This window comes from Notolabrus celidotus, chromosome 3 (genome assembly GCF_009762535.1).
Source record: "Notolabrus celidotus isolate fNotCel1 chromosome 3, fNotCel1.pri, whole genome shotgun sequence".
Classification (NCBI taxonomy): domain Eukaryota; kingdom Metazoa; phylum Chordata; class Actinopteri; order Labriformes; family Labridae; genus Notolabrus; species Notolabrus celidotus.
In genome coordinates, this window is record NC_048274.1 from 9807425 (window position 1) to 9822059 (window position 14635).

General features: G+C 40.3%; 1 protein-coding gene across 1 annotated transcript; it reads left to right on the plus strand.

The window, feature by feature from the left end:
- The first annotated feature begins 1136 nt into the window (after positions 1 to 1136).
- pkd1l3 (polycystic kidney disease 1-like 3) lies at positions 1137 to 14543 on the plus strand. The gene is made up of 24 exons (XM_034680524.1): positions 1137 to 1165; positions 1598 to 1882; positions 3303 to 3410; positions 3574 to 3599; positions 3704 to 3737; positions 3829 to 3875; positions 3990 to 4052; positions 4148 to 4306; positions 4399 to 4505; positions 4664 to 4787; positions 4875 to 4997; positions 6611 to 6830; positions 7027 to 7208; positions 7308 to 7538; positions 7682 to 7783; positions 8483 to 8661; positions 9150 to 9296; positions 9394 to 9596; positions 10471 to 10658; positions 10844 to 10976; positions 11236 to 11431; positions 11532 to 11754; positions 11888 to 11972; positions 13600 to 14543. Exons 2-24 carry the CDS (start codon positions 1780 to 1782, stop codon positions 13644 to 13646), a joined length of 3030 nt encoding a protein of 1009 aa, XP_034536415.1. The 5' UTR covers positions 1137 to 1165; positions 1598 to 1779; the 3' UTR covers positions 13647 to 14543.
- The last annotated feature ends 92 nt before the right edge of the window (positions 14544 to 14635 follow it).

Sequence of the window (14635 nt, forward strand, 5' to 3'; positions counted from 1 at the left end):
GATATATGGTGCATAATGACTAAACGCTGCTTCACCATGTTTCGTTCTGACTCTAGGAACTGAAAAGAGACCAGTACCTGATGACCTCAGAGGTCGAGGTGGTTCATAAAGTAGTAGCAGATCAGCAATGTATTTTGGGCCTAAACCATTCAGTGCTTTATAAACCATCAGCAGGATTTTAAAGTCTATTCTCTGACAGACAGGAAGCCAGTGTAGAGATCTAAGAACTGGAGTAATGTGGTCTACTTTTTTGGTCCTTGTTAGGACTCGAGCAGCAACATTCTGTATGAGCTGCAGCCGTCTGATGGACTTTTTAGGGAGTCCTGTAAAGACCCCGTTACAGTAGTCTAGTCTGCTAAAGATAAATGCATGGACGAGTTTTTCTGCATCCTGCTGAGACATAAGTCCTTTAATCCTTGATATATTCTTAAGGTGATAGTAGGCTGACTTTGTAATTGTCTTAATGTGGCTGCTGAAATTAAGGTCTGAGTCTATGACTACACCAAGGTTTCTGGCTTGGTTTGAACATTTCATCATTGCAGATTGGAGCTGAGCAGTAACCTTTAACCTTTCTTCCTTGGCTCCAAAAACAATCATTTCAGTTTTTTCTTTGTTTAACTGAAGAAAGTTCTGGCTCGTCCAGTCATTGATTTGTTCAATGCATTTACTCAGTGTTTGTATGGGACTATAATCCCCTGGTGATATGGTGATGTAAATGTGTGTGTCATCTGCATAGCTATGGTATTTTATTTGGTTGTTTCTTATTATCTGACCTAAGGGGAGCATGTAGATGTTGAATAGTAGAGGCCCCAGAATGGATCCTTGAGGTACTCCACATACGATTTTCATCCGCTCAGATGTGTATTTACCTATAGACACAAAATAGTCCCGGTCATTTAAATAGGACTTAAGCCAATTTAGTACTGCACCAGAGATTCCCACCCAGTTTTCAAGTCTGTCCAGTAGTATCTTGTGGTCAACTGTGTCAAAAGCAGCACTGAGATCAAGTGATACCAAAACTGAAATTTTGCCATTGTCTGTGTTTAAATGAATATCATTGAGGACCTTGACTAGAGCGGTCTCTGTGCTGTGATGTGATCGGAATCCTGATTGGAAGACATCAAAATAGTCAGGAGCAGGGAACTGGCTGCTTGGCTCACTGAGGGTACTTCTTAAGCAGCATGACAAAAAACATTAAACATAAAATTGGTTTATCCTTGAGAATACGACATTATTTTTTACATTGATTATAACTTTAATAGTTAAAAAATGATAATAGATGAAAGTATTCTCTTATATATCAACACAAAATTCAAGGCAAGAGTAATGCTTATATTCACAAGTGGCCTTTAGTGTAGCCAAGTGACTCCTTCACTTTGCATCTTGTTTGAGTGTCTGCAGTGATTTTCCTAATCTATTGACAACTTATGCAGAGTTTGTCTGGAGAAAGCGCACTGATTTTCATGTGACACAGACCTCACATTGTTATCAGTTGCTGTTTCTGCTGAGGTTCCTGCAGCACTATGTGCTTTAGCCCTTTGCAATACAATTACTGTGGACATGTTTCTCAGAACCTGTGTGTTTTTGTGGATTTCAGTGGGATTTCTACTTCTTTCGGTGAAGTCTGAGGGCTGTCAAAATGATGGCTTCCCTGCCCTGTGTGACTTTGTCTTCAGAAAAGTTTGTTTTGACTTTGTTGGGGGATCCAGAACCTGGTCCCAGGCGAAGGAAAGCTGTGAACAGCGAGGAGGAGAACTGCTGAAGGTGCTGAACAACCAAATGAAAATGTTCCTGAAGAATACCCCTCTCGAGAGAAACACAAGCAACTTCACATTTTGGCTGGGAAAGGGGGTCCAGGAGAAGGACCTGGAACCCTACAGAGGTGAGTAAATGGGATTTTTTTTTGTCTTCCTTTAGTGTGTAGAGGCTTGTGATCCTTAAAATAAAGAACACAACCGATTGCAGAGTAGAGAACAGTCCTGAAATTACCAAATTGGTCTACGAAAAGCACAGAGCTTCCTATATTTATATTTATTTTGCAGTGAGTACGGCTTGGTTCATTTGTAAATCAAAATCAAATCAAAATTGTCAAAATGTAAGTGTTTTAAAACAAAATCTGATCCAACAGAGAAAGACAAACTTTATAAAATGCTTTATTGTTCAGTTTTTATATAACATCTAACAAAGTGCATTTATCCATTAATCAATCTTTATTTATATAGCACCAAATCACAAAAAAATGTTATCTGTAGACTCTCTACAAATAGAGCAGGTCTAGACCAAGATAAGATCCAGTCCCATCTTACAGACAGGACTCAGTCTGATCTCATCTTGATCCACCATGAGCCGAGTACTTTGCAGAATTTAGCAAGTTACAGTGGCAAGGACAAACTTCCTTTAACAGGCAGAAACCTCCAGCAGGACCAGACTCATGTTAGACACACATCTGCTGAGACCGTGTTGGAGAGAGGGATAGAGGGAGTTGATTTAAATAGAATTCTACAGAAGTTGTATGGAAATCCAGCCCTGTAAATAGCTAACACTACTTGTTGTTACAGTCAGGGATTTGCTTTTTTTTTCTATTTTCTATTTCAAATGAAAAATAAATATGTCAGGCCTTTGAGTTTGTTTTCAAGTTATTTACAACCTTTGGGGACATTATTTGATGGTCACTCTCACTCCACTATTTTTGGAATTCATTGTCTAATCAATTCATCAAAAATAGTCATTGATCTATTTGTAGCGACTTCACTGATCAGAGGGCCGCTGAGGGGCTGACGCTGCGCCTAGTAACTTGTTCGACGCACTAAAGCAAATAATCACTGATATCCAAATAATACGTTTAATCTTTTATTAAAGAAAAATGATGATCAACTCTTGATACCGTGCACCAATCTGATGATTAAAGTGATAACAGTGATCAAAGTAAGATAGTAGTCAACAAAAAATACAGCGACCCATCTCACCCACTCTCTCCAACTCAAAACAAAAGGTAACAGGTAACATATGACCCACTATTTACCTAATCAATGTGACCACACAATAAACCATATCATAAACAAACAACAACAATAACATTAAAAATATACAAACAATAAGCTTCCCTAAACCTCAAAAGTAGATACTTAACACCTTTTAAATCATTCATGGCCTCTACAATATTCTCATGAGTTTCAGCCCAAATGGCCTTCATCTCCTCTGAGTTAATGCTAACATCCCAACATTGCCCCAAAACCAAGCTTTCCACATGTTGTGTCAGTTTGAGCTAATGTACAAACATGTTTTTTTTTAATTGAAATCAGAAAATGTGGACGACCTTAAGGACAACTGCTCGTACTTGAAGCTGAATCCTATCCAGCTCATCAGAACATCGGACTGCAACCAGAAACGAGGCTTCCTCTGCACCCACAGTATGCAACAACTGCTCTCCTCCTTCCATTTCTGTCCTACATTTATATCTTTCTGTACTCCTCTTCGTCTGCAACATTCATTACAACTTAGAGAAAATAATAAACAATTCATTTAGCTTTTGACAACATGCTGTTTGCTTAAAGTATCATTCTTGTTTCAAAGGCTTGCGGTCTTCATGGAGCACAAAGGCAAGAGTTACATTTCAAATTCAGTTTGAAGACAAAAAAATACAAATTCAAGTCTCATGATTGAAGTTTTATGATTATTATTATCTGTTTATTTATTTTTGCAGAAGACAATCGTGTCGGCCCATGCAACTAGATCTCGTAAGTTCAATTACAACACATTGTTTCTCGTGCTTGATTTACATCAAGCAGGAAAGAAAATAAATGCAACAAACACACAAATTGATTTCAGGGCTCAAAAGGGAAGTTGGTGATGTTGGAATTGAAGAGTTCCTCAAGGTGAGAGCTGTTCCATAGAAGTTATAAAAAAGACATTTGTTGTCCTTTTGTTGTCCCAACTTCAAAGTTCACAAGCTTTTAATTTTATTTGTTTGTTTGTTTGTTTTGAGACAGACGGCTGATGAAAAACTTCACAAGATGGAGATAACAGCTAATGAGCCAACAGATGCTAACAGGGTGGGGATCCTCACTATGTAGAGCTCATAAAATTATTACATTCCTTCTCTTCAATCACTCTCATCTGCTCTTACTGTCTCTTCTTCCTTCGTCAGGAGGATTTCATTCAGACTTTGTTGGCAGCCACACAAAGTCTGACATCAGAGTTTGCTTTGGCGAATGATGACACCATCAGTCACATCGTTAACAGCAGTACTGCCATCCTCCTCCTCTCAATGAAAAAATGTGACATCCAGTCCAACCCAAACCCTCCGGTGCGACCAGATGTATATGTGATAGTGACATCTTTATACAATCATACATATTTTTCAGTTGTGTGAGGCTGCGTTTTGTTTCCTCCTCACAGTTTCTGTTTGAAAATATCTTTGAGATACTCCAGCACATTGCTATTCTCCTGGGTGAAGACGAGGCGCTTATTTTGAAGCACCCAACAGGAACCCTCTATCAGAACCGGTTTGTATTTTTCATCTGAGTATCCCGATACATCTTTATTGAACAAATTATTGAACATTTTATATTAACATTATTGTATTATATACATGCATACATAATTTCATTCCTTTACATGTGCTTGACAGAACATTTTCCAATTTCTATTTCTGTTCCCAAAGGTTCACACCTGTTGACCTCAGCAACGCCGTGATAGGTTCAGAAAAGGATGGTGAGTTCATCAAGTTCCCTGCATACTCAGTGCTGGAAACTCAGCTCAGTGGGATGAGCTCTGTCGTCTCTCAGGTCTGTGCTTATTCTCAGCAGCGTATGTGTTTGCATCTTTGTGGTTATCTGCAGCCTTTTTGACCTCTGATCTCTCTCCCCTCTCAGCTGACGACATTCTCAAAAAATCCTCATCCTTCAGACGATAACATCACAGGACCCATCTTCAGCATCATACTGAAGAATGGAATCTCAGAGATAAAGCTGTCAAACCTCACACAGATGATAGAGGTAGAATATCATGTCTTACGTACAGATAGGTCAAAGTTATGGGCTCTATAGCCTCTATTCCCCATTGCTGTTTGGTGGCCATTTTCTTCTGACAAGACGTTGAGGAATCAAAGTAATAGCCAGTTAATCAACAACTGAACTGCATGTTTGCCTTTCTGTGCTTTCAAGACATTTTCAAATCATGATACAAAAAATCCAGAGCTTAGAGAATCCATCCATCCCTCTGTCCATTTACTTCCGCTTATCGGAAGCAGCAGACCAAGCAGATTGACCCAGATATCCCTCTCCCCAGTAACACTTTCCAGCTTCTCCTGGGGGATCCTGAGGTGTTCCCAGACCATATGGGATATATAATCCCTCCGACAAGTTCTGGGTCTACCCTGGGGCCTTCTCCCATTGGACGTGCTCAGAACACCTCTAAAGAGAGGCGTCTGGTATTCATCCTTATCAAATGCCCAAACCCCCTCAGCTGACTGCTTTTGATGCGAAGGAGCAGCGGCTCTACTCCTAGCTTCTGACCCTCTCTCTAAGGCTGAGCCCAGCCACCCTTCAGAGGAAGCTCATTTCAGCTGCTTAGAAAATCTATTTTCTAATCACATCATTAATATGTGTCTGCACAATTATGTATAAAAATCCACGTAAACAGGCATAAAACTTGCTTAGTGGGTAAATCAGAGTTACAGCGAGATGGAAAGCCATGGCACTCTGTAGCTAGATGACATGCCGCTCCTAAAACAGTGGCAGGTTGTCGTTCTCTACTGACGTGTCCGGGCGCCAGCTGCTTTTCTTTTACCAGTCTTCAAATAGTCTCACATTATCATGTTTGATGATAATTTTGCTTGAAAACTGTCAAATATTGTCTTTTGACTTCACCTCTGAATAATAATTTTCCAACCATATTGAAATCCTGTCTATTCAAACACACTTTGTGATGTATTAAGAAGCCCATTAAATGCAGTATTGATTATTTATTTCTATGAAAATATATAACATGTCTAAAGTCTGTGTTTGAATCGATGGGATTTCAATACAGTTGCAAAATATTTATTTTAAAGTGAAGTCAAAAAAACAATATTTGACAGATTTAAAGCAAAATTATCATCAAACATGATAATGTGAGACTATTTGAAGACTGATCACAAGAAAAGCGGCTGGGGCCCTGACATGTCGGTAGAGAACAGTAACCTGATAATGTTTTAGGAGCCGCATGTCGGGAGAGAACAGCATAGGCAGTGACATGGCGCGGCAGGCCACTACTTACAGAGTGGCATGACATAGGCCACTTTTCAACCTTCATGCTGCTGGTAAAACCAGCACCCCAGGCTATAGACCTCGAAGGGGGCAGCCCGGGTGTGATCACAACCTGGCCTTTTGCAGCATGTCATTTCCAATTCCCCTGTTTCCTACTCTACCCACTGTAAATGGTCTTAATAAAGGCTAGAAAGTCACAACATAAGCCTTTTCTGAAACATTTGACTCTCTGAGGTCTTTGTAGTTTAAATAATCCAGATCAAAATATAAACTTTCTCCCCACATAGAATCACAGATCACACAAAGCATTAATGTCAACCAACTTTTCAATTGTCATATCTTGCTCACTCTGTGTTCTCCAGATCTTTATACCTCGTCCAGGTGCTTCAGCAGAGGTGAATAACACTGTTGTGTTGGAACAAGACAGCAAAGCGGTGACTATGATCAACATCACAGACCCATACGTGACCATCTTCTTCACGGTAAAGCCGAACACTAATGTGACATTGGTTCTTACGTTGGCTCACGGCTCACCTCCCAATAATACCAACTCGGGCAACAAAACCATCTTGAAACAAGAGGGTAACTGTCACCACACATGCATTTGTCTACGGCTCCACACCAAGACCGCTGATTTCATATAGTCTTAATAAAAAAATATGCTGCAACAGTTTGTAGCATCAAAAGACGTTGTTTGTTTAATCTGCTTCCACCACTTTTGTGTTTTAAGACATCGAACAAAGAATAAGTGCAATTATAAAAACATGTGTTGCTACAGGAGGCTATCGCTGGATGATAACACCTGAGATGTTACAGCAAACAGCTGGAGCCTGGTATGTAGATGCCAGACTCCTGAACTCCACGCGGGAGCCCGGCCTGACGCTGGAGATCTCGTCTTTTATAGCCAAGTGCTTGTACTGGCATGAAGACAGTGCGAAATGGAGAACTGAAGGCTGCCGTGTGAGTTTCTGCCTGAAACATATCCGAGTTATTTTATAAGTGCATGTCAAATATTTTTAAATGTGAATATCAGACAGTAATTTACTCTCTTTGTCTCAGGTGGGAGAGAAAAGCTCTCTGACTCAAACCCATTGTCTGTGCAACCACCTCACTCTCTTTGGAAGCTCCTTCTTTGTGATGCCAAATCATGTGGACATTTCTCGCACAGCCGAGCTGTTTGCCACTGTGTCGGACAACTACGTGGTGCTGGCACTGCTGTGTGCTTTCTTCGGCCTCTACCTGATCACTCTGCTGTGGGCCTGCTACGCTGACCGCAGGTCACGCTCTAAGGTCTGCCTCCCCAGACAGCCCTCATTAAACATCATTAGCTTTTAATACATTATTATTTTTAAGTGCATTTTTATTTGCAGTGCATAAATTAAGTTACTGCCGCTGGCACACTCACCACAATGTTTTGTGTTTTGAACTTTCAGAGGAAGATGACTCTGCTGGAGGACAATCATGCAGGTGCTCTGTACAACTATCTGATCAGTGTCCAAACTGGCCATCGCAAGAATGCTGGGACTACAGCCGACGTGAGAGTCCTCTTTCACTCACACAACCATTATTGAACAATTAATAATGTTAATGCATGTTTGCAACTGATTCGTCGTATTTCATGCCTTTGATTTTTTTCTTCTTCTGCTTGTGAATTTTGTTCAAGTTACAATATCAATGGAGTTGTTTCTGAACATTCATAATGATGAGAAAGCACAGACTGTCTCATGGGAACTCTGCAAAGTCTAGAAGCATTTATTTGGATTAATTGAGTTGTTTATTTTTTAAAAGTCTTGCATTGGAACATTGCTACCAACACTTGAAAGCACAATAATGATGAACCCAACCTTTTACAATAGTACGTATCTACTACCTGCTCTGCTGCTGTTGCTAATATTGCTGAACAGAGTATCTTACACAACCGGAAGTAAGAAAGCTGGTTAATAAAAAAAGCATTATTATAGATTCATTTCTCTGTAATTTTAACATAAAGAAAATAAATATTTTGTTTTTTTAGTGTGATAGATTAACAACCAAACAGTGAAATATCTGGTATCTGATCATTCCACATCTAGAGCTTGCTTAACAGCAAAAAAAAAGGTTTAAAAATAGAGAGGTTGTTGTGAGTTATACACAGTTTGTAGTAGTGCTAAATTATGCATATACTCCACTGTGGATCTTCACACTGTGACAGATGTGTGAACCCAGTTTTATCAGAGCGTTGTGCTGACCTATAGGTGACAGTGAAGCTGATTGGCTCCGAGGGAGAGAGTGACACACAGAACCTCACGGCTCCCGACAAGCCAGTGTTTGAGAGAGGCGCCGTCGATGTGTTCCTGTTGGCCACGCCCTTCCCACTCGGCGAAGTGCGAAACATCAGGCTGCAGCACAACAACTCTGGAGGTCGCCCATCATGGTACTGCAGCTGACGTCCTTAGTATCATGCAGAGACTGAAACTGTGATGTCCTCCAGATATACAGAAATGCTGTAGGAATGAAGATTACTCGCAGCTTTATGATACTTTAGATTGAGACATAGTCATTTGTTTCATGTGCCCTGATTGATTCACCTCTAAACTGGTGACACAAGGAGAAAAGGTGAAAAGTTTACTGCCTTATTTGAAGTGGCACTTTAAATGACATGCCTGTCACCTTCTTTAGCACTTCCTTGTTATCACTTCTCATTAATTACCACTGTGAGCATATGGTTAACACACATGCACATAGAGGATGACATATCAGATGTAATGTAGTATAGAAAAAGGATTGTTTATAAGGAATCACACAAAGTGCTTTGACATTGAAGGATAGTGCTTTCAATTTCTGCGTCTTCTGTTGCCAAGAATGTCTCTTCTGAACTGATCCACACACAACCTCTGTTGAATGAATTCTTCTACATGATAGGTACATCAACAAGGTGACAATCCAAGACCTGCAGACACGCCATGTGGTGCACTTCTTCTGTGACTGCTGGCTGAGTGACGACCGTGGCGATGGCATGACCAAGAAAACGTTCAATGCTGCAAAGAGCAATGAGATCGCCAGCTTCAGGTCAGACTTTACATAGCTCTGATAAACCGGCTCAGCTCTTGAAAAGTCTTGATAAATGATAAGTGTCATTTTGGGTTTCTATTTTTTTCTTTGCCAGGAATATTTTCCATAGCAGAACAACGACCGGCTTTAGGGATGAACACATCTGGGTTTCCATTGTGGATCCTCCCTCACGCAGTCCGTTCACACGTGCTCAGAGGGTCTCCTGCTGTATGAGTCTGCTCCTCTGCACCATGGCTATCAACATCGCCTTCTGGAACCTTCCTGTGGACGAGAACTCACCTGTGGTCCTCTCTTTGGGTGAACCACGTCTTTGATTCTGTAATGTTTTTCACCGTTTCTTAACTTTACAATCTGAAGGTCAAAAGGGAAAACTAGATTTACCAAAATATATTTTTCCCCTACATAAATAAATAAATCTTTATTTATATAGTGCCAAATCCCAACAAATGTTATCTGAAGACTCTTTCCAAACAGAGCAGGTCTAGACCGTACTCTATGTTCTATTATTTAACAAAGACCCAACATCAAGACAGGGTAAGATCCAGTCCCATCTTACAGACAGGACTCAGTCTGATCTCATCTTAATCCACCATGAGCAGAGCACTTTGCAGCATTTAGCAAGTTACAGTGGCAAGGACAAACTTCCTTTAACAGGCAGAAACCTCCAGCAGGACCAGACTCATGTTAGACACACATCTGCTGAGACCGTGTTGGAGAAAGGGATAGAGGGAGATGAAGAGAGAGAGATGATAGTGGTGAGACGGTTAGTAGTTGCAGCAGCTGGAGTCTGGCACGTCCACAGCAGCAGAGATCAAGAGGAGCCTACGAGACAAGGGAGCTCAGGTACTCCAGGAAGACGAGTCAAGTGTCTGTATAAGCTTTCACAATATGGATTCAACAAATTTTTCACACATCATTGCTAATTTCTTGCTATTGCATTTTCCCATGAACTGGTGGTGCAGGAGTTAAATTGCAGAAACGTTCCTGTCTTAAAGTAACAAACGCTCTACTGGCTGGCACTACACTCTGCATGCTGTATGATCTTGGGCTGCTAGAGCCTTAAAAATAATGTGCTAAAGTATAGGGGATCAACTGGGCCTAAAATCATCATCACTGACACTGCATTTATTTTATTCTGCCCCCCCTCTTTTCCATTTTTTTATACCTCCAGGTTCTCTGCAACTCACCTGGCAGGAGATCATGGTGGGGGTACAGAGCGGTCTCCTCATGTTTCCAATCAACATCCTCATCATCACCATCTTCCGCAGCATCAAACCCCGAATCATTTCCAAGTCCAAAAAGGGGGACTCGGAGGGAAACGTGAGACCTCCTGCTGTGACGTTACCAACTATTCTGAAGGTGAGATTTGAAATATCCTTCTGGATGTGAGAGAGAGACAAGCACTGTTTTATGTGGACTTGAATAGGGCATGATCGTGTTTGGATGCCGCTTTTCTTTTAATGGCTGCTACTATGCTACCTACTGGTACCTACTCTTCCTTTCTTTTTGCATGTGATCAAATGTATGTTTTCCATCCTTCCTAGGAAACAGAGGAGATGATTTCTTTGTTGAGCAGAAGTCAGAGAAACAAGATATCAGCGGTTGGCACGCTGGAGTGCGGTACTGACCTCTGCCCTGCCTTAGAAAAAGTGCATGAATTCATCCAGCTAATGCAAGGTACTTTCTTATTTGACTTTTGAAGAAAACATGCTCAAAATTAAGCTGTACATAAACAACTAGAGCATGCATACATACTAATTCTAAAATGACTTACTGGGGTGAATAGATGAGCTTGAATCTCAACGCTTAGCAGTGGGGACTTAGAGCAAAAGTGTCCTATGATGTAATAACAGGATGCAGCAAAGGATTAGCCTGACACTAATGTATATTTTTGGCTTAAAGACAAAATGCTGGTCTGCTTGTAATCTTGTCAAAGGGGAGAGTGAGAGCAGCCCCCACTGGGTCCACTGCAGCCAGTTCCTCCTGACTTGTCTCTGTCACCTCGTCATGTGCCTGGAGAAGCTGGATGAAAAGAACTTCCCGAGTGTTCACCACTACAAGCACACTCTTAACACGGCCAACCTGCTGGTGCGCAAGGCTGAGATGGTCTTCTCCAGCCACTTGGCTTACTGGTCTGCACCCCAGCATGCAACACAAACACATAAACAATAACAGATCTCTTCTTTTAACAGATTAATCTAATGCTTCTTCTTCTTCCTCTGATTCACAAAGCCCGCCCCCTGTGAAGGTGAAGAAGAAGAAGCGTTCAGGGGGCTGCTGGCTGCCCTGGTGGTGTGTGTTCCTGGGCTGGTTCCTGCTGCTGTCCATCAGTGGAGTGTCCACTTTCTTCACCCTGCTGTATGGCTTCCAGTACGGCAGAGATAAGTCCGTCAAGTGGGTGATGTCTCTGGGCCTGTCTCTCTTCCAAAGCATCTTCATCCTGCAGCCTCTGAAGGTTTGTAAAGATGGGGAAACACATCTTTTCAGCATGCTATGCTAATGACAACATTTGACGATTTGCTCACTATAGAAAAAAAAATCCTCCTAAAGGTTTTTTGTAAAAGTATTTCTCTGGACTCTTTGCACAGGTGATAGGCATTGCTGTGTTTTTTGCCCTGCTGCTCAAACCTGTAGCCGTGGAGGAGTCTGAAGAAGTTGAACAAGTGCTGTTGGGTAAGAAATCATCACAGCTGTGGAGTATCCTGAAATCAAATAATTGTCAGTATGTGCTCAAACACATATGCCTCCTCATTAGGAGAGTCTTAGCAGTTCTTTCTCCATCTTTAATACTGTATTAGCACTGAAATATAACCAGTGTGGGAGCTTATCACATCTTTGTTTTTTTGGTATCACCAGTAAAGCCAAAATCCTGTAAAGACCAAATATAAAAAGAGCAAATGATGCATTTATAAGCAGAAACATGCTATTATATCTTCTGCATGTATAGATGTGCCGACTGTTTGCAAACAGTATAAGTATATTGGGGGATGATATGCCTTCGTGGTGTCCCCAGATTGTTTCTGCTACCCCCAAGTGGACAATATTCAAGATAATGTAAGGGATAATGTAGGGATGCACTCATTACCATTACCCTCACGGAAGCTAACAATTTTACTTCAACTTACGATCTATGGTGTCAACAAGTATATGCAAAATGTGCCGGAACTCTTTTCCGTTAATTTATTTGACATGACGTGTGATCGGTTTGCCTCTGGTGTTGGTCGGGTTAGTGAAAGTGAATAACCATAGTCAAGGGGTTTTGATGAAATGTGTCCTCACTTCTTTTTTAATTCTAACTTTAAATTTATATTTCGGGATATATGTATGTATGTATGTTTGTGTGAACGTGATAATGTCGATATTGCTGCTGTGCAGTTATTGACCTAACCGTGTTCTTATACCACTGTTCTCTGGCCTTTTAATTACCCCCTGGGGATAAATAATAATAATAATAATAATAATAATAATAATAATAATAATAATAATAATAATAATAATAATAATAATGCATTTTATTTATAGGCGCCTTTCTTGACGCTCAATGTCATCTTACAACATTAAAACAAACAGAGTTTCAATAACAAACAGTAAATAAAATACAATTTAAAACGTTTTAAGTGAATGGACAGTGGAGATGTGGTCAGGTGGAGTAAGCCAGTTTAAACAGATGAGTTTTGAGTTTAGATTTAAAATGTGGGAGTGAGTCAGTGTTACGGAGGTAAGGTGGGAGAGAGTTCCAGAGCTGGGGAGCAGAGAGCCTGAAGGCTCTGCTCCCCATGGTAACAAGGCGAGCAGGGGGGACAGTGAGATGGATGGAGGAGGATCTGAGGATTATTTTGATTGAATTGAATTAAATTTAAGAATCAAGCATCTTACACACCCCGAAGATCAGTAAGAAACCCGGGTAATTAATAGTTTTAAAGACGTCTGTGGCATTATAATAAAAATGAGATGACAATGTCACAGGGAAGAATTAACTTATGTCAATGAACTGTATTTGCTTTAAAGTAGATTCTAAATCTTTCCCTGTTTGTTAAAAAACGACTAAATATAATCTACACACAAGCTGTTAGGTCCAAACTACCTTTATGTAATTCATGAAGCGGACAGAGGTATTGTTTTTGTTTATTCTCAGGTTGGCTGCAGAGAGCTCTTACATAAATATCCACACTTTCTGCTTTGACAACTGTAAACTAGTGCCCCCTTTCGTTTTCCACTTAGTGTATCAGTAGCTCCCTTCTCCCCTTGAAGTGAAGTAAAGTGCTGTGAGTCTTACCGCGCTGTCTTCTCTTTTCAACAGCGCAACAAGACAAGTGTAAACGCTACTCTGGCAAGGCCACACAGTGAGGAAGCTGGCTTCTCTGGTGTGCTCAGCTGCAAGCAACTGGAACTTCAGCTTCTAAAAACTCATTTGCATTTATTGGACGTTAGAAAGATGCATCACACCACTGTCCATGAGAGTTATCTGAGATTAGTGAGTCAGAAAATGGGTAGTTAGTACATTTGTGTTGCTCTGTTTCATTTACTATCCAGATATTTATTTTCTAAGATGAGGCACATGCATATAAAGATACGTTTATAGATATTCATAATTTATGTCCACAAAAAAATGTGGACGACTCCATTTATAACCTTAGTGAATCTGTGAGACCTTTTATAAGTTATTTTAGAATTTAAATGTGTCCTCAATCTGACAAAAACAAATCAAGTTGTGAAGTAGACTCAGTAGGTTATACAATATACACTGTATATATATTTTATTCATCAATCCATTAATCTTAAAGTTAAGTTACTTAATTTGGACTTTGTTTAGTGATCAGAGCTACAATCTTAGCATTTAAAGACTATCTCGCTGCTGCAGCCTGTTCAAACAGTCTGTATGGACTTTCACTTTTATGTAATAGCAAATAGGAGAGCTGATTACTAATTGATCACTTCTTTCCATTTTACCTCCGTCACTGTAATCCATGCTGAAGGTGCATGTCATCACTTTTCATCATACATGTCTGCCTCTGCAAGGTTCAGTGTGTCCTCCCTTTAAATATTTTACGTAGGTGACCTACCTGTAACTTTACACTGGAGTTGTTCTTTGGGTTTGGGGAAACGTGCAAGTCCACATGCACTCAAATGTTCTGTGTTTGACCTTTTGTGCTTTTATCCAATCAGAAATGAAGGTTTATGAATTGTTTTAATGTAATTTGACTTTTTGTTGTATGTGTGAAAGTGAATAAAATTATATCTTCTAGAAACATGATGTCTTTAATCTGTTACTACTGAAGCTGCTAAGATTGAAAAGGTGCTGCTGAGACTAAGTGGTCTTGTGTTTGTGTTGATGA

What these genes read in the sequence shown, in the direction of transcription:
- pkd1l3 (XM_034680524.1), top strand. Translation starts at nt 1,780, where the DNA reads ATGAAAATGTTCCTGAAGAATACCCCTCTCGAGAGAAACACAAGCAAC. An exon ending in GGACCTGGAACCCTACAGAG is followed by an intron (nt 1,883 to 3,302) that starts GTGAGTAAATGG and finishes AATTGAAATCAG; the next exon opens with AAAATGTGGACGACCTTAAG. An exon ending in ACCTGTGGTCCTCTCTTTGG is followed by an intron (nt 9,597 to 10,470) that starts GTGAACCACGTC and finishes TTATACCTCCAG; the next exon opens with GTTCTCTGCAACTCACCTGG.